The 19912-nt window shown below is 33.6% G+C and overlaps 1 protein-coding gene across 9 annotated transcripts; it reads left to right on the top strand.

Moving 5' to 3' along the window:
- The first annotated feature begins 153 nt into the window (after window positions 1–153).
- Window positions 154–16811, top strand: Spn (protein phosphatase 1 regulatory subunit spinophilin). 9 transcript variants are annotated; one of them, XR_011446660.1, is made up of 20 exons: window positions 163–503; window positions 2682–2775; window positions 3086–3357; window positions 3628–5444; window positions 6992–8078; window positions 8505–8525; window positions 8796–9020; window positions 9447–9630; window positions 9879–10142; window positions 10509–10867; window positions 10997–11252; window positions 11604–11657; window positions 12393–12698; window positions 12797–13183; window positions 13372–13636; window positions 13882–14085; window positions 14168–14320; window positions 14775–14881; window positions 15160–15511; window positions 15606–16811. XR_011446660.1 is itself a non-coding variant. In XM_070292676.1 (19 exons), the coding sequence occupies exons 3-19, from the start codon at window positions 3098–3100 to the stop codon at window positions 15409–15411; spliced, it is 6201 nt and encodes a 2066-aa protein (XP_070148777.1). In that variant the 5' UTR covers window positions 154–222; window positions 2682–2775; window positions 3086–3097; the 3' UTR covers window positions 15412–16811. The 9 variants fall into 9 exon arrangements, 8 of the variants coding, with proteins under 8 accessions (XP_070148777.1, XP_070148779.1, XP_070148780.1 ...); XM_070292676.1 differs by having other exon boundaries at window positions 154–222; window positions 15160–16811; XM_070292678.1 differs by having other exon boundaries at window positions 3096–3357; window positions 15160–16811.
- Window positions 16812–19912: the final 3101 nt, after the last annotated feature.

Genomic DNA, 19912 nt, shown 5'->3' with positions numbered 1-19912 from the left:
TTCGACAAACGTGCCGATTGGTTATAGCTGGGGAAAGTTCTAGGGAAAATCTGGTGGAAAAATCTAGAGTTTTTTTGAGTACGCAGCCATGTTCGAAACAAACGTGGCGGTCGACCATCTTGGTTCGTTCCGCACAATCGTTGACGCAGTCGGGCAGTGTCCGCGGTCGGCACCTCGCGATGCGGAACGGCGTGTCGCTGAAACGGCGATTTATAATTATAGGTGCGCGCGTGTGTATGTGTGTATGTGACTCGCGAATTCGAGATCGACGTCGCGATTAAGCTCGCCGGATATGGCGTTCGCGTATTGTTAACAACGTACGCGAACAGTTCGCCGAACTCGTTCGCGCGGCCCTTGGGAAGGGCGAGAACGCGAACGCCGTTCTCGAAGCGCCGCGGAGCGGAATCGTGCGGAGTCGTGCGGCTTGTCTGATCGAAAGATAGAGAGAGAGAGAGAGAGAGAGAGAGAAATGCTAGGGCGCACATGGTGACATCGTCTTCCGGGTCAGTTGGAAAGCAAATCCGAAGTTTACGCTCGATTATATTAAAGCCCTCGCCTTTCCGGATGACGCCGTCATTGACGACGACGGCGTTTCTGTGGAATTTCCGGCGAGCTTACGGAAAGGCGACGCTTCCATAGGGGCAGGCCTATGGGGTGTAATGGCGATTGGGAAGGTGTTTTGTTTAATGAAATTCTGGAATTGGCGAATACGAAAATGATATTTGACTTGTTGCTTTAATTGGGGTTTTGTTGCATTTAGTGTATATTGACATTTTTTGGTACACTAAGTTGAAGTTGTGCAAAACTAGACAATTTGCAAGTATTGATAATCAGGGAAGAGCGGATTAGAAAGTTTTATTTTTAATGAAATTGAATTATATATCAGTGAATTTAAGGATCAATATTCGATTTTCATTCCTGATCTTATTGGAATATTAATCAAAGCGACATATATTGGAATTATATGTAATACAATCTGGAAATTTAATGTTTGATACTAATCGGAAAACTATCTTACTTAAGCTGTGATTTTACTTAACAATGCATATAAAAATCATATTATTAATATGCATTTTGCTAAATTGTTACATTTGAAATTGATGGTGAAATCACATAATCATGATTTAACATCACTGTTTAATGGTCATTAAAGGAGCGTTATGAGAAAATTCACAGAATTCATGAAAATTTGAAAATTTTATTTTATATGATTACTATTTGATTAATTTATACATTTGATGGAGATTAAGACAGTGTTTTGTGTAGTAAAATCAAATTTTATCTATTGTTATCTATTTCATAATTATTATTAGACTATGATTAATATCTTAAACATATGATTAGATATCTGGGACACGCAAGATAACTGCAACATTATCACTTGTTTATTATTATTCCAAAACAGATTATAGAAAAAATTAAATTTGTCATGTTATATATATAAATGACTAATATAAGTATAGATGCTGTATGTATGTGTGTATATGTGTGGATAAATATATACATATATATTTTCAGAAAATATTAATTATCTAGATACATTCATAGATACTTGTTAGACTATATCTAAATAACAACATTGTCAATGAATCTCATAATAAGCTCCATTCGATACAAATATAAATCAATCTACCATCAACAATTATGTGAGTGATGTAAAATCACACCTGTCTACCACAGGGACAGCACTCAAGTATTGATTACAATAGCATGGTGTGCTATGGGAGGAGGATTGAAACCCAGACAAGAGAAACAGACCTGTTTATTATAGTATATTTTATTCCTATATTATTCAGCTTTTGCTTTCCTTAATATTTTTTTCTGATACTCTATGAATTTACAATATGTTAAAATTTATTTTCTAAATTTGTATTGGTTATATTTATCAAAATTTAATTATTATATCAATGGACAGTTCTATTATTATAAAATTATTATCTTTCATTATTCAATAATTTGTTACACAAAATTAATTTTTATTGTTATTGCATAAGATTTGACTTCAAATTACTTTTTTATTCTTTTCTATTTTTATACTGTATTTTTAATGTGTGTATATATATATATTTTGTATTATATTTGAATTATATTCATTTTATTTTTTAAATGCAAAAAAATTTAAATTTTGGAAGAAATGTATGGGGTATTAATTTTCTAAGAAAAGTAGATATTCAAATTCTGTAAAGGTCAGGAAATCCAATTGACTGTGCTAATGTGTGATAGCTATAGACGAGTGATAGAAAGTATGTGTTGCGTAGTATAGTGCGAAGACATGATGTGTGTGTCTAAATACAGATTTTAACTATGAATATCAATCGTAAATTTATTTTTGAATACACAAATTCCTTCTTTGTACTATTTGATGATTTAATATGATTTATTTAATTGATTAAAATTGAATTAAACTTAAATTGTGCAAATTGTAACTAAAAAATATAATTAAAGGTATATTGGAACATAGTAAAATAAATTAAAATAAGAAAAAAGGAGTATTTTATTAAGTAATAATTAAATGCAAATTAGATTTGATCGATTAATAATTAATTAATTTGTATAAACACATACACACATATATAAACCTTAAAAAAAGCATTGTATATATATTTGTCTAAATATTCTAATATTTCATCTCTCTTTAATAAATATTAATTAAAATATAGATTTAATATTTTATTTTATAGATCTTTCTGCATTGAAATGCATGAATGACAATGGGCTGAAATCCTTGAATGATTAGCATCTATACTTAATTGTTACAAACTTATTGTCAACAAGGTAAAATATCAATAAAACATTTTGTTAAATACTCATAAAAATATTTGATTAATTGAAATGTGTTTTGTCAAAATATAAATTTTTTTTTAAATATTAAAAAGATTTGTCAACAGACATTGTTAAAAAATAATTATAACTTTATTATATTATATTCTTTATCTATGCATGTTTAATATTTGCATTTATATTATTCTCGAAAATTTGTTAACATCTTATAATTTTTTAAAATCAATTAAAATATAAAAACATAAGGTAGTGAAAAATAATATTGAAAGTATATGAAATATAATTTTATTTTCTTGTGTGTAAGTTTGCATCAGACATGGCAGCTATAGAAGAGAAAAAGCGAGTTGGTGGCTCCAAGGTATCAGCCATTGCAAACATCTTCCAGTCCAAGCCACAATTGGATCTAAGCCATAGAACTAACAATATTTTGTCGGAGGGATTTAAGGAGCCAACTGTTCCACTGAAAGAATCCCCGACGCAAGTAACAGTGGTCAGAACGGAGAGTCATGTAGCACGTTTTAATAATGCTCGAGCTCTCTTTGAGAAGCTTGGTGAGGAAAACAAATCAAGCAGGCCGTAAGTATTCAGTTTGAATTTTACATATCCTCTCTTTTTGTAAAATGATCTTTTTGCTTATTTTTATCAATTAATTATTTTCGAATTTTATCAATGATATTGTTTTTATATGTTTTTATTTAATTTTTTGACTAAAAGTTTTTGATTTTATTAATTTATCGCTCAATTTATAATCACATAAATTAATTTTTTTTTAAATCAAATCTCTCTCTCTCTCTCTCTCTCTCTCTCTGTTATTGATTATATTAATACATTACATTTATATTATAGGGTGGATCGGGTTACTAAACCCAACAATTTACACGGTCTTCGGTCCCGCTCTAGCTCCGCAAATTCGGGTTCCGGGTGCACCTCTCCCGCGAGGTCACCTCGTCCTCGTTCACCTTCTCCGCCAGGCAATCGCGAGCATCTGAGTACATGGAGCGCCAGTGTACCAGCTTTGAACGCGGAACGGCATTTTGAGAACGGCCATTGTGCACCAGATCGACGTCTCTGTGCGGATAAGGTCGAGCGGACGTTGGGCAAAGAAAACGATCGTCCGGAACGGCCGGAGAAACCGGAACGTCGGCCGAATTCAAAAGAGCTTATCGAGAAGCAGAAGAATTGGACTAGCCATTTCTCCAAGACCAGACCAAGCCGCTACAATTCTGATCCGAATCGTTCGTTGGTGCAGACATCCCTAAATTCGCAGAACCAGCAATCAGCGTCCGTCGACGTCTGTCAGAGCTCGGTGAGCGCGACGGTTAATGACTCCGTCAATCCGGCTACCAGGTCGGCGAGCTTCTGTTCGGCACGTTCGCCTCCACCGCCGCCTCCGCCTATTCGGAATTCGTCCGCGGCCGGCAGGAGAGAACGACCGGCGAGTATCGCCACTGTCAATCCGTCCGAGCTATTGGAAAGCCCCGAATACGCGACGGTGGAGAGGTTTGATGACATTTCGCCGACTATTCCCGAATATGCAGTTGTTCAGAAGACAAAGAAGCTCCAAGATAATATGAAAGAGAGCCAAGATAGTGGTAAGATTCAAGATGCCACATTGCCGGAGTATGCTGTTGTGCAGAAGAACAGCTCGAAGGCAGCTTTGAAAACAACGGAGAAGGAAGCTATCAAAGTCAATGCAAGCCAGAAGAGCGCAGCTACTTCGGAGGCAACTTCAGGAAGTAAAATTGTGATTTCGAAGTCCACAGAAAGTGCCAAGGACATCTCTAAGATCACTTTGCAGAACTCAAAGAGCTCAGCAACTGCGGAAGCAGTTCCAGGAAGCAAAACTGTAGTTGTAAGGCCAGTAGAGGATACCAAGGAGATTTCCAAGCCTGTTGTGCAGAGTTCAAAAGATTCACCAGTTGTGGAAGGAGTTCCAGGAGGTAAAAACGCAATTTTGAAGTCAACGGAAAACTCGAAAGAAATCTCGAAGAATTCCATACCCGTAGATGGAGCACCAGTATTCAGAACTGCGATTTTTAAGCCAATAGAGGATTCAAGAGAGAAGACTGAAGGATTAAAAGAAGTTATAAAATGCTCGACAGTTACAGAGAAAGTTGCAGAATCTAAAACTGCTATCACAAATGAAATTAATAATGATATTTCCGAGCAAACAAAGGCATCACCAATATTGCATTACGAGGTTTCTAGTCCGACTCGAAGCGTCTCGGATAACGTGCTAGTAAGGAGGGAGAGCGATCTGCTAGAAGCACCGGAATATTTTAATTGTCCTCCGAGCCCGATTCATTCGCCGGCGAAGACTTCTGAGTGGAGAAATGAGTGGCTGGCAAAAAACGACGAGATTTTAAAGAGAACTGTAGATCTGAAAATCTCGACGAAGGAGGTCCCAGAGACAGAGTTGCGTAGCGAAGTCATCAGACCGGATCCGAGACCCGATTGGGCCAGACCAAGCGCGAATGCGAAAAGGAAAGACACTGTGGCGGACGATAAGAAAGTCGAACTGATACGCTCTCCAGAATCCGAATTAGGACTGCCCTCCGTAGGCACGGACAGCGCTTCATCCAGTATGAGCTCGCCTAGTTCACCCTCCAAGGATAGCAAGGAGGAGAAGGCAGAGAAGGAAATGTCAGAAAAGCATCAGACAGGTAAGTTATATATATATGAAAAAAAGTTATAAAAAATATTTTAGGATCGAAAAGTTTTTTAATTATTCTTAATGTATATAATTTTGATTATTAATATTATAAATTGGTTTTATTTTATTTTATTTATACTTCGATTTTAATTTAATATATATTTGTTACACTTATATATGTATGATAAATAGCTTGTTTTAAAATTAAATCTCCACATTTTTATGAAGTATTGGTAAAGTCAAGTGATTTTCGCTGTCGTGAGCTGAGATGGCAGTGGGCCAAAACGCTAAAAAGTAAAAGTACCAGACGCAATCCCCCTTCTTTCCCTTTCTTTTCTCCCTCCCTCGTTCTGTCGCCTTCTCCTACCGATGTGCCACGGTATTATTTATAGAAATCACTGTGTAGCTTGTCCAGCGGCCAAACGTTCGTGCCTTGTCGCGTTTACTTTGCAAAAGTGTCTCTGGGACTTTTCACAGAATTTTGGAATTTTGAAATAGTCAATATTGTGCTCCAAACAAATTTTTGATTATTATAATGACTTCTCTGAAAATAGAATGAGCTGTAATACATTTTTAAAATTTGAAAACAATAAGTTTGTAAAATACTTTTATATACAAATTTGATATAAATTTCTGAAAATAGATAATATTAATTTTTTGACAAATATACATAAGAAAGTTTTTGGATATATTTTTTAATATTTTTAATATTTTTAATATTTTTGGGAAAAGAAAGGAATATGTTTATATAATTGTACATAAATAGAAGTTTTTATTCTAGTTTTATATACATATAATATATATATATATATATATATATATATATATATATATATATTTCTTTTATAAATTAATAAACTAACAAAAAAATTAAAGAAATTGCGTATATAAATTGAAGAATTAAATAAAATGAAAAGTAAACATACAATTTATTATAAGAGAAAAAAGAACTGAAGAATTTTTATATTAAGTATTTTGTTCTATAGTAAATTAACTTAAATTAAGGGATTAAATATTAAAATGTAAATATATATTTTTCTGTAGAAACAATATATAAATATTGAATAAGAGTTTTATAATAACTTGAATATATTATTTGTTTGTTCAATATATATAACTTATTATTTATTTTATTTAAATAAGTTGAAATAAAACTTGAGTAGAATTATATCAAATAACATTAAATAATCTATATCTCTTTTAATATAAAATTTTATCAAGTTTGTATTACAATTGTATTAATAAAGATAAAGGTTATGCTCTATGCAAGTGGATAATATGCTGTAATTGTACAAATATAGAAGACCATAATACAATATTTATATATGAAATATTGTGTATTATATTTTATGCAATTAAAATTTTTATATCTAAGTGAAGTTTGAAGTTCTACGCATATCAAAAAGACATAAAATTATGTGCCTGCGGTTGCTTTGCATTGATTGTGGAGGTACTTTAGAGAGATGTATTAGTTTGATAAATATATTTTTTTAAATAATAAAAGTGTTAATTCCAATATTTTTTAAATATTATCATTAATTTATTTTTTAAATCTAGGTCGCAATAGCTATGACTTGGAGACAGAGGACCAAGAAAAACCAGCCACATATCAAGGCTGTATCTCGGACATGGAGAGCGTCTCCGAAAAAGATCAGTTCCAGTTTAATGAAACAGACACAACTACAGTCATTCGACGTTCTCACGTGCGCCTTGACCTTCAGGCTGCGGGTTTAGGTCCACGTCCGCCCTCTGTGATCAGTTCTGACCAAGAATATCCTCCATTGGAGCACAAGGATATTCCTGTGCCCTCTCCATATGCCATAAAGCTACAGAGTGAAGATACTGTTTCGCAGAGTAATATTGAATGTAAAATACAAACTAAACTAAGTGCAGAAACGAAGAATGATAGTGATGCTACAGAGGCAATAAAAATCAATTCTACATCTGCGGAAGTATTGTCAGAGACTAAGCCAAAGCCCAGCAGTGATGGAGTATGTCAGAAGACTGTTTCGAATGCGAAAAATGATCAAATCAAGATCAGTCTAAGGGAGAAAATTGCAAAGAACAGAGAGGAAGTCTCTGACAAGCGTTCCAGCTTTGTGGAGGCAGAAAGCAAGATTGATGGCGTAGACAAAGTGACCCATCGCAGCCAGGAAATGAACAATTTTGGATCCATTGCAAAAGAGAATAAAGATGAGGAAAAATATGCAACAGAGGTGGTCAATTCCGACATCAACAACAGAAAGGACTGCATCGCAGCAGTGAATAATGTCTTAAACAAGAAAGCGGAGAATGTGAAGCAAATCCAGACGACATGGGAGCAGGAGAAGCAGAAGGCTGAGTTGGCAAAGCTCAGATTAACGGAGAATTATAATCAGAGTTCTCTATTGGCATCTAATGTGCTTTCACAAAAACATTCCAGCAGAAAATCCATCGAGCATTCTGCATCAGAAAGCAGTCAAATCGAAGACAGTGATTCTAGTGATACTAAGACCGTTACCAATGTTGAGTGCGCGACGATGGATATGCAAAATAATCCTCCTAGATTAACGGAGACTCCTTCGAAGATCGGTGTCAATCATATCATTCCTGTGACGCCAGATACCATGACTCCAGATGAAGCTGAAAATCTGCTGAGCTCTCGGTGAGTATTTTATGTGAGTGAGAAAATGAATTTTTAATCAGTATATTAGATTGCATTTGAAATATATAAATAATAAGAATTTTGACAATAAAAATTTTAGATGCGTGTAGCTATTTTTTACTCTATTGATATATATTAATGCATTAATATCACTTATCAATAAAAAAAGATCTTTTTGTGAAAGGATGCTGTTCTTGTTTTTAGGAAATAGATTATAATTTTTGCTCTTTGATACAGCGATTGCATTTTTCATAGTGTTTATATATTTGACAATATAATCAATATTTCTTTTGTGCTACAGTTTTATAATTTAATATTTGTTTTGATTTAAAGCTTAATATTAACAATCTTATTTCTTTTTATTTCGATTCTAATACTTTCATATTTATTTAAATGCAAATCTCCTGATCGCCTTGGTCTATGCAGCATCTTAGAGAAAAAGATCAGGTGAGTACAGTGCAATTTGCAATTTTGTAATTGGACCATAGAAGCAGATATGTCATCTTATAATAATTACAAGATCATGTATTGACATTTTTTATTATTATTTCATTATATTTATATAGATTTATATAGATTTTATTATTTAATTGAATTAATTCTTCCAATCGATATAACTGCATCTGTCAACTTTAATCGCGGAATTGATTCGCTATCAACGACGACGTAATTGTTCGTTTGTAAAGCAAAGTTGAATGATTCGTGAACGTAAATTAGACAAGGTTCGGCATTGCTATCGGATGAGGAGGCGCAGGAGATAGCGAGGCTGCTGTCTCCCACCGGTGCCGATGGCGCGGCAGGTGACGGGATTTCTAATGACAAGAATAAGGAAGGACAGGACAGGGATAGCAGAGACGACCAGGATAACACGCCCGATTGGCTGTCCGATGTCCTGTCTGCTCCTGATTCCAGTCTTATCAATAGCGCCACTCACGATTATAGGTGAACGAGCTTAATTTTCATGTTCTTTTGTTGCGCGTCTCTTTTTGCACTTTTAATTTCTATTCTTCAATATTTTTCATCCTGAAAGATTTTAAACTTTAAGACTTTTTATATCATGTTAATCATATAAACTGTGTGTGCGTGCGTGCGTGCGATTGGAGAATTATTTGCTACTTTTTAATAATTGAGGTTTTTTAAATCCTTGACTTCTCCAATACTTGATATTGTATTCCTAGAATTTTTATAATTTTAAAAGATACCTTTTAATTCTTGGATAATCTTGGATCCAGATTCTAAAATCTTAAATTCTAAAATCTTTGAATTTTTAGAATTGTTGAATTTGTTGCTAGGATTCTCTTAGACTTAAGATTCTAATTTCAGTATTAATTTCCTTATTAATTTGCTATTGTCAAATCTCTGTTTCAGCCTGTCCCATAGATCCCGCAGTGACCTGACAATCGACTCGTTGACGGAGAGCCAAATAGGATCAGTTACTGGAAGTGAGAGTGGACTGCTAGGCTCCGTCAGTAGTTTAAATGACACCCAGGAAGCTAACGACGACACCGAAACCGAGCATCAGGACGAATACATTCCGACTCCAGGAAAAATAGTAATATATATTATAATACAATGCTAATATATATATATTTTTTTAACTAAACTAAATCTCAAAAAATAATTAAAAAAAATAAAGACTAAATTAATAAAAAATATGTTTTTTTATATAATTTTTTAATAGAAATTTTATCTGTTTTGCGCAACATCTTTATTAGCAGAAAATATACATTTTTCGGTGATTTGAGGTGGGCTTAAGGAGAGTTATATGATCGTATTAATTTGGATATATCAATTGATCAGGTACTCGTCGAGAATGGCGTGCACTATTTCGAGGACGGCCACTTCTGGATGGAGGTTGCGGGAATTCCAGAATCCGATGAGGACGACGAGGATTATCCGTCTACCGTGCCCGTGAAGAAGACTTCCAAGGTGTCTTTTGACACTGGTCCCATGCGTGTTTATTCTACGCATTCGGTCAACGAATACGATCGCCGCAACGAGGATGTCGATCCTGTCGCAGCCAGCGCGGAATATGAGCTGGAGAAACGTGTCGAGAAGATGGAGGTAATGCTGTGAATGATTCACTTCCGATTCTTGACAATCTTTTCACTGCCAGAGAATAATAGCGATCGATTTGGAAATTTGGAAAGCGATCCTGAGTAATTTTTTTAGTGTAATTGTTTGTTATGATATATAAAATTTTTGAAAGTTATTTTGTCGCTGCGTTCCCATTGATGATGAATTTATCCTTGCTCGCAAAAATTCCATGACGATACTTTCTGGCCACTCCAATGAGAGCCTGAGGCATCTTGGAGTACTGAGGGAACCAGCTTCGTATATAAAATCAAGCTTTATTTGTTTTATTTTAGATTAAATACTCATTTAAAAAACTTTTGCTATAATACTAATCAAAAACAAAAAAAAACTTAGGTTTTCCCAGTCGAGTTGATGAAAGGCCCGGAGGGTCTGGGTCTCAGCATAATTGGGATGGGCGTGGGTGCGGACGCAGGTTTGGAGAAGCTGGGCATTTTCGTGAAAACTATCACAGAGAAAGGTGCGGCCGCGCGCGAAGGAAGAATCCAAGTGAACGATCAGATCGTCGAGGTCGACGGCAAGAGTCTCGTTGGCGTAACGCAGGCTTACGCCGCCAGTGTGCTAAGAAACACTTCCGGTCTTGTACGATTTGTCATTGGCAGGGAAAAGGATCCCAAGAATTCTGAAGTGGCAATGCTGATTAGGCAGAGTCTCCAGGCGGACAAGGAAAGAGAGCTGGCAAATGCTGCCAATAGGTAAATCTATTCTATTCAAATATAATTTATTCATATCATATATAGTTTCTATAAATTGAATTTGTAAATTTTACGCGAATTGTACTTTAACCAGCCAATTAAAAGGATCATTCATTGCTTTTCAAACAGAAAACTCAATTTTTCCGATGCATCCCCCGACGGCCAACGAGGCAGCGAAGATATCTCCATCGGTAGCGGAATAAGCGGGATTCCCGGTTCACCGGCGATGTCTTCCTGTTCGGAAGGGGAACCAGCTCATAGCCCCATCGAGAACTACCTATCACCTTCTAGTCGCAGCCGATCTCCTATACTTAGCTCATCCATGCCACAACACACTGCCACTACACAAAGCGATGTAGACAGTCTGCGATTGCTCTTGCAAGAGGTACCTTTGGCACTTACGTTTTGTACTTTATGAATCACAGAAAATGTATCTTTTTTTTATTAAAATATTTTATAAATTTATTTAGCAAGATGCTTTATTTATATGTATACGTGTGTAGTAGTGTTCGTTAGTATTATTTTTTGTAAATAGTTATTAATATAGTTTTCAGCAATTTGTGTATTTCCATGATATATAGTGCATTTTTTTGCACATCTGTACGTATGTAAATGAGGAGTCTGTGCGCGCGCGCGCGTGTATCACGTGTGTATGTAAATTTACTGCAATTGCACGGTGTGTATCATTGATTTCCTTTGTTTTTGTTTTGCTATGTGTCTCATTGGTTGCTTGCAGAGTCAGTATAAACTTGCAATAGCAGACGAAGAAGTTGAAAAACTCAAAGCAAAGGTAACGTACTATTATAATAGTTATTTAAATAATTAAAAAGGATAAAATAATTATAATTGATCTAAAATTATTCAAGTAATACTACACATGTAATTGCATGTGAATTAACAAGATTTATTGATATTAATATAATGTATAGAAAATCTAAATAATATAATGTATAGAATTAATGTAAAATCTATTTAAAAATCTATTTCTCTCTCATACAGAAAAGTAGGAGATGTGTTTGACATATCTGCATGTTTATTGCATTTGCATTTATGCTTTAGCATGCTTTTCTTTGTTTCTTTTTTCGAGTCTACAAACTTGTCTTGCTTTTCTTTCTGGCTACCTTACTATATCAAAATGCATGAAATATTAAATGTATAATATTTATAACTTATAAATTGTGCTATTGGTTGAATCTATTAGCTTGTATCTTGTGGTTGAAATAATATTGACACGATTATTAGATCCTTCAGATAGAATATTTCTATGCCATGCAGATTCAACAAGAGAGCTTTTGAAAGAGTAAATATATATATATGCGCCTTCTATCCTCCTCTTCCCCCAAAGAAGGATTAAATAATAAAAATTGTCCTTCTCTCTTCGCTATAAAAAATTTGTCCTTCTATCGCCACATTTTATACGATTAATTTCTTTATCTATTATTGTATTTTTTAAATATAAATTTTTTTATTATATATGTCTTGTAATCTTAGTTATATTATAATTTTTATATTATGTTTTGGACAGTTGGTGGAATTGGAAAACAGCGGAGCGAGTAGCGAGGAGTACGCGGCCAAGCTACGGGAATCAGGATTGCGTCTTCACGAATCGGAAAGGGCGTTAAGTACTGCCCGTCAGGACCTGTCGACGGCCAGGGAGATGTTATCACAGGCGACAGCGCAAAATGCGGCATTGCAGCAAAAATATGCCAGGGCTAGACGAGCCGCCAGAGAGCTACGAACGGACATTGCGGCCAGAGACGAGTTTTATCAGCAATTATTGCAGGAGAAAGACACAGAGTACAATGCATTGGTGAAGAGTCTTAAGGATAGAGTACGTAGTACGAATTAACGAATCAATTGGCTTTGACTAATAATATTATTTATGATTTCAAATCAGAATGAATGTGTTTAAAAAAAAATTTATTTCAGGTGATCACGTTGGAGGTGGAGTTGACGGAGACGCAGAGACGATTCGGTCTGCCAGTACGATTGCCATACGACAATACGACTGCCAGGATAGTAACGCCACAGCTTTCCCGTCGACAACTACCTCCGCCGCCTTCGTCAACCAGCTGCCAGCTCTCAGACACGGAGACTTCCGATCTCAGTAGTCCAGATGACGGCGACAAGACCGCGACTGTGGAGAGAAAACTGCCTCTGCCAATACCGGTGAAGGAGGAACTAGATCGCGCCGTACCGGCCCATCGGCTGCTGGATAATTCTGCGGGCAAGAGCAAGGCTGAGCTGGCCAGTCGGGGCGGTCTGGCTAATCGTCAATTGCCCAAACGCTCCGGAGGCCTCAGCAATAGCAGCTCCGTATGTTAATCTTTTATATTAATCCATTAAAGGCCGTATTATATAATACACTGTTCGATATGGCCACAAAAATATAATTATTTAAAAATTAAGATACGAAAAAATAAATATAACACTGGATTATCGCACACTGTATAAACAATTTTTAATACGATGTTACATGATTAATAAATTAACTTTGATTTTAGGATTACGGTCTGGACGAATCAGGCGATAATACAGATGACGATTCTTCTTCAAAACTTACCTCGCAGGACAACAGCAGCAGGTCGCCCAACGACTTCACATGCAAACAGTCCAATTTGAGTTCTTACTCCAGTACTTCGTCTATCAGTTCGCTCAAGGGCAAATCGCACATGGATCCTATACATGCCACTATGATCCGACAGCACAGTACCATTAGCTCACAAGTCAGAGCAATGACCGAACAGAGCTGGCCACAATCACAGAAAAGTATGTTAAGTATATATTTGCCTTAATATGTTGATCATAAAAAAAGAATATGCAAATTTTAATATGCATTCAAAATCATGAAAAAACAAAAAAGTTATTACATTTATTTCACAAGGAATTATCTTCTTGCCAGTTATACTTTGATTTTGGAAGCATTTTGTATACATTATATTATAGTTTTATTTTATATTTAGCTTTATTGAAAAATATTTTAATAATAAAAAATTCTGAATTTCTTTTGATAGCTTTAACTGGACCTCCTGCATCATTGGCAGAACAGCTAAAGCAGGTTTTAGCCGAGAGAGAAAAACGACTTGGCGGAAATGATTCTTCGCGAGAAAGCTCCGGAGACTTCAGTGATCTCAATAATCCCCATAATGATCCAACGATGGTTACACATCATCTTGTGGAAGAGATACGACAAGCTGTTAATGAGGCTAATCAAAGAGGTAAATGAAAATAAATTGAGATTTAAATTACAGTCAATTACAACAATAAGATTTTATGCTAATTAAATTAATTATTTCTCAGTGAAAAAGGTGTCAATTTCCTCATCGAACTTAATCAGTAGTGGAAGTGCACCTTGGCACCATCCAGGAAGTTCTCCTTCAAGCTTGTCTTCAGGTGGTTCTGTGAGTCCTCCTGGTGTTGATCCTAGTTCTTCAAAAGCTGGTAGCCTAGCAGGTACTTTGGATATTTTACATATTAATGTAGTCCCAGCATATACTTTATTTTCTCTTAGGAATTAAAATTGTTTAAATCAAAATTAAGGATATCTCTAAAAAAGTTTAACTTAAAGTTAAGAATGAATTTCTATCAGCTTCTTTCAATTTGCTTCCTTTTAAAACGCTATCAATATAATGCTTTATTCAAAAATATAAAAATCTTGCTTTATTCGCTTAGCAATCTTAATAATGCATGACGTTTTGATTCAAGACGTTTTCTTTTTTTTATAAAAGTTAATATTTATTTAAGATATTTAATGAAAAAAAAATAACGAAACAGTTATTAGTAAAATAAAAGATGCAAACATCAGAAAGGGATACGGTTAACGATAATTTGCCAATAAAGACCAATAGCATAATAAGATTTTGCTACATTTTATTTATTTTCCATCATGCATGCATTATCAATATAGATTCGAGCACAGTTTGGTTGCCCGCTCACCTAAGCGACTTTGGTTTAGGTGACAAAAAATCTCACTTCTGGCAGAACGCACCAGTGACGGATTGGTCCAAAGAGCAAGTGAGTATATTCGACTGACTTTTTAAAAAAAGATAATTTGCGATTGAGAAGAATTCATTTTCACACATACATACAAATTGTTTTAAATAAACATCTAAAAAACAAGCAGATTTTGTGCTGGAAAGTCTTCTTAACATAATATATATATATATATATATATATATATATTTATTTATTATGTTATTTCCTTTCTCTCTCATCTCTCATTGTCATAAAAATAGTTATACTTTGCTTTTTTATTTTTAATATCATACGGTTTAAAAAATATCTTTTTATAGGTTTGCCAGTGGCTTACAGGAATTGGTTTAGAACACTATTCATCGCAATTTTTGGATAACGGCATCAACGGGAGTAATTTGTTACGTTTGGAATCCAGGGAATTGAAAGCCCTAGGAATTTACGGCGAAGCTAAGGCGCATCTAAAACGCAAGTTGAAAGAGTTAAGAGCCCAGGCCGATCGCGAGCGCAAAGAGCGCAAGGAAATAGAGCGAATGCGGCGAAAAGCGGAAAAAGCCGCGCGGAAAAAGTAGCTCGAGAGCCAAGTATAGAGGTGTTCAATATCAATTAGAGGCGCCCGGTAAAATAATGCGGATATTCTCGAGGCTAGGTGTACAGGGTATCTCGAAAGAGGTAAATAGATGAATTAATAAAATGAATTATATCAGAATTTATGTATCGAAAAATTATATTTATTGAGAAACATTGGAGATCAAATTTGTCTTAGGAAATTCGAATAAAGAAATGACGATTGACGCCGTCCATTTCACACAGGATGTCACTTAGATATATCATCTAGAAAGCTACGTATTCTTGTCATATTTATGAAAGGATTGTACGTAAGCAAATTTTTTAAATATTGTTTTTTTTCTGACAGCCATTTTTTGGGGGTTCGTCATCTTTTAAAATAATTTCAAGCAGTATAGAATTGAGAACAAAATCATATTAAATAGTTACTGATAATAACTGAGATCATAATTATTTCAAATAATTCATAATAGTAATTATGAGGGTAGTATTAATTTTGTAATAATTTAATTTAAAGAAATAATTTATGCTTAATTATGTTTATGAATTATTTGAAATAAATAATATAATGTGATGACACATAATAGCAATTTTTCGTCATTTAATGTCATTTGTTACTACAATCTAATTTTAATCAAAAGAATTATTATACTTCAATAATAAATTATCAACTTTTATGATAACCCTTTTAATTTTAAAGGAATAATTATATTAAAATTTTCATTAATTTTAAATATTTTCTAATAAAATAATTGTAAAAGTACATAATTAGTCGAAATAATTCCTAATAATTGAAATTATTATTACAAATAAATTTTCATAATAATTTAAGTTACCTCTCTGGGACACCCGGTACACACTAGCGTTTTCTTCAAGATTACTTCGCTTTCGTTCAATTGTAATCTGTTTCCTTAAATGAGGGCCACGTACTGAGCCTCCGCATTTATTTGTTATCGCCATACTTATACTTTTGCTATTATATATATATATATATATATATATATATATATATATATATATTAGTATTTTTTTCTTAATTATTAATAATATTTAAAAGAGAGAGCGAGTGTGTATGTTGTGAATGCGTGTAAAGAAATTCTAGCGATTTAATTAAACAGCCGCGTTCTAATAACGCGTCTTGCCTTACATTAGCGGCCGCTCGATTTTCGCTTTAATGAATGCCGATTCTTTTATGATGGATATAAAATTGTGAGCCGCTTCTATATTGCTAGACGGGTTTAGAGCGCGGAAAATGTGTAATAAAAGATGTCATATTACTTAAATACACTTTTTTGTAATTGTATGTACGTATATAGTATACATACTCTTATACATATATGTTATATATTGCCACATATATATAAACATTGTTCCCATATTTATTTCTACGATCGCGTGAATTATATATATATATATATATATATATATATATATATATATATATATATATATATATATATATACACATATATATAACTTATTTGCAACTAAGGATCGATCTTTCGAATGAAATGTAATCATCATTTTCCCTCGATTTTATATATGCATCGCGTGCGTCAACGAATTATTAATTAAAAGTTTGTCTCTGATCAATTATGTTGGATTTTTAAAATGTCTGAAAAATTTTAATTTTAATTTTTTATAATTATCTACTTTAAGTAAATTTTAAGTGGAAGAAAGTTACTTTTTGTTGAATAATTATGGCATTTCGCACTTTGTTACATTGTAACAAGCGCTTGGAAAAAATAATGGACCATTAATAGATCATTCTATGCAAGCTTAAGGAGAATGAAAGCACTCAAGAGTACCAAGAGTGGATCCTGTACACTGCAAAAATATCTATCAATAATATTAATAATAATAATAATATATATATATACATACAATCTCTCAGTATATAAATAGTTATAATAAAAATATATTAATATTTTTCAATAATAGTTATTAAATATTAGCATATTGTTTAATCAATGTCTTTTTCAATTAAATGTTAACATTTATATTAAATACGAATTTGAATATTAATAATGTTTTAATATTGTATGATATAAAAAATACTGATAAAAATATAATTAAAATTTGATCAAAATTCTTGTTAAAAAGAGAAAATGAAATTGATCAGAGACAACTTATACTTTACAGACTTGTTATAATTATTTTGTAATTAAGAGATACCGTTTCCCGTAATTTATATTTATTCGCTCCGAATTTGCTCAAAGCGAGACTTTTACATGTCAGATGTTAACAGATTTGCATCCTTCCCTCGATCATTTTCTATAGAATTGTCGAACACTCGTGAAAGACTCAAGGATAAATCCTTTGTTGTCAAGCTATTGCTGTAAATTTCGGGATACTCAGTGTCGAACATTCCACGTGAAATCAGATAGAATAAAGCAAAGCGTGTGGCCAGATTGCTCCCACGTTAAGGAGAGATTCTGAGCGAGCAAGCCTGCAATAAGTCGACGCAGAGTTGCGCCGGAGACGAGGACGAGCGTACAGCTGTACGCGTACTTATTTATAGTAGCTTTGAACTTTTGAACGCTCCACTTTGAACATTTCGAAACGCTACGCAAACCGCGAAGGATCGAAAGTGTTGAACATTGGAGCGTAATATGTAAATATTACGTATGTACTGAACACGATATATGATTAATAACGACGACTGTAACTGGTGAGAGAGAGACGAATTAATGTATATGTATGCATGTGTGCGATTTGTATGAGTACGCGGAGTGACAAAAAATAATTACAGTGTCATAATGCTAATCTACGAGGCATAATCCTGAATTTTCATCGTCGTAAATTCTTATAGAAGTCCTCCATAGTTGCATTACTCAGCGATTGCAACACGCACTTGTTGTTTTTGTTGTTATACTCACAACGAACTGCGGGAATGAATTGTCTATGTTTCTTATAAGGATTGTAATGATATATATCACCGTTGGCGAAACACGTTTCATTAACGGAATGATCCTCCTGCACTTCGGTTATCCATAGTGAAATTTTGCTTTTATTTCTTTCATTACTCGTTTAATTACACTTATTAAGAATCTGTGGATCTTGAACTTTGAGGATTTCTTAGTGTCGTGAAGACTATAGATGTTCTGGAATATTTTAAATTTGATCAAATCTTTCTCATTTTATTTTTTTATTTTTGGATCTGTAGAAAATCTATAGTCTTCTTACAGTCTATATATTTGTAAAACTTCAGATTATTCTTATGATTTTATATTTTTGAAACGCGTTGAGTTCTTTGAATTCTCTGGTTTTTTTGAATGAAGTCCTGTATTTTTTTCATTGTATTGTACATCTGGAAAATCTTTGAAATTTTAGATTCTTATAATTTTAAAAACTTCCAGATTCTCATGGAATTATTATTCTTAAGCTCTTGGATTTTTAGATTGTTTTCAAATATTTGAATGTTTTTAATCAATCAATTTATTATCAATCTAATCGTTTTATTCTTGATTTATTTGATTGTTTTTCAATTGTTAAATCGAACACATTCTTTTGCTCTTTGAGCAAATTCTCAAGTTTGGACTCTCATTTATGTACTTCCGTTCCCCAAAACTCCTGATCCTTCAGTTATCCGTTATATTGAATTATGACGCGAGAAATCGTGTGAATGTTTTAAAATAAATTTTTGTAATAAATAACGGCCGGAATAACAAAATTTATACGTATCATAATTCAATATAGCTGCAGTGAGAAAATAGGAGCCTTTTGGGATGGAGTCTTTATAAAGTCGACTGATTTATCATAAGTTTTGTAGCCAATTTTCAACATCACTTAACCGCATAATTTCGAAAAGCGCCTCATACACGATCCGATTAATCGCTTAAATCAGCAAAACTCTTAAAAAAAAATTCTCACCGTTTCTACTGGATCATGTTGCGCGATTGTTTGACTGTCTATAGCAATTGTAAAAGCAGGAAGATAATATTTAAACGTATTGCTGTAGCATTAGATACAACATAGCGTGATTAATCGTAAGTGACAAGCGCGTGTAACATATATATGTTTGATTTTATATTATAAATACTTCGAGAGAGATATATTGATAACTTGTTTTTTAAACGTTATCGCATACATTTTGCTTTTGTCGGATCGTGTGTGATTCGAATCATGTACATGTTTTCATTAATTTGAGATTGTTGCTTACGAGAGGGAAAAGATAAGGTGGAAAAGAGATGGTGAGAAAATGATGACAATGGAAGTACATGCGAAACGGCAGCTTTTTAATATGTCTACGAAAAATATTGTCAAACAATACTCTTGAACGTTTTAATTAAAAATAATTCGTACGATACATAAAACCTGATTTTTTAATTTTTTACTCTTAATATTTATACAAGGGTAAGAAATTTTAAGATTTCTTGCTTTGCATAAAAATATATATTTATTTAATACGTTTTTATAAAAAACAATTTTGACCTTTGGTTTATATATGGTTGCTTAGATACATTCGTTTGATCGATATTTTACATAACATTGTATCGAGTTTTG

This window comes from Polyergus mexicanus, unplaced genomic scaffold (assembly GCF_030449975.1).
Source record: "Polyergus mexicanus isolate NDT 795.1 unplaced genomic scaffold, iyPolMexi1.0 SCAF_3, whole genome shotgun sequence".
Lineage (NCBI taxonomy): Eukaryota > Metazoa > Arthropoda > Insecta > Hymenoptera > Formicidae > Polyergus > Polyergus mexicanus.
Note: the sequence above shows the minus strand (reverse complement) of the source record. Positions and strands in the feature narration are given on the sequence as shown.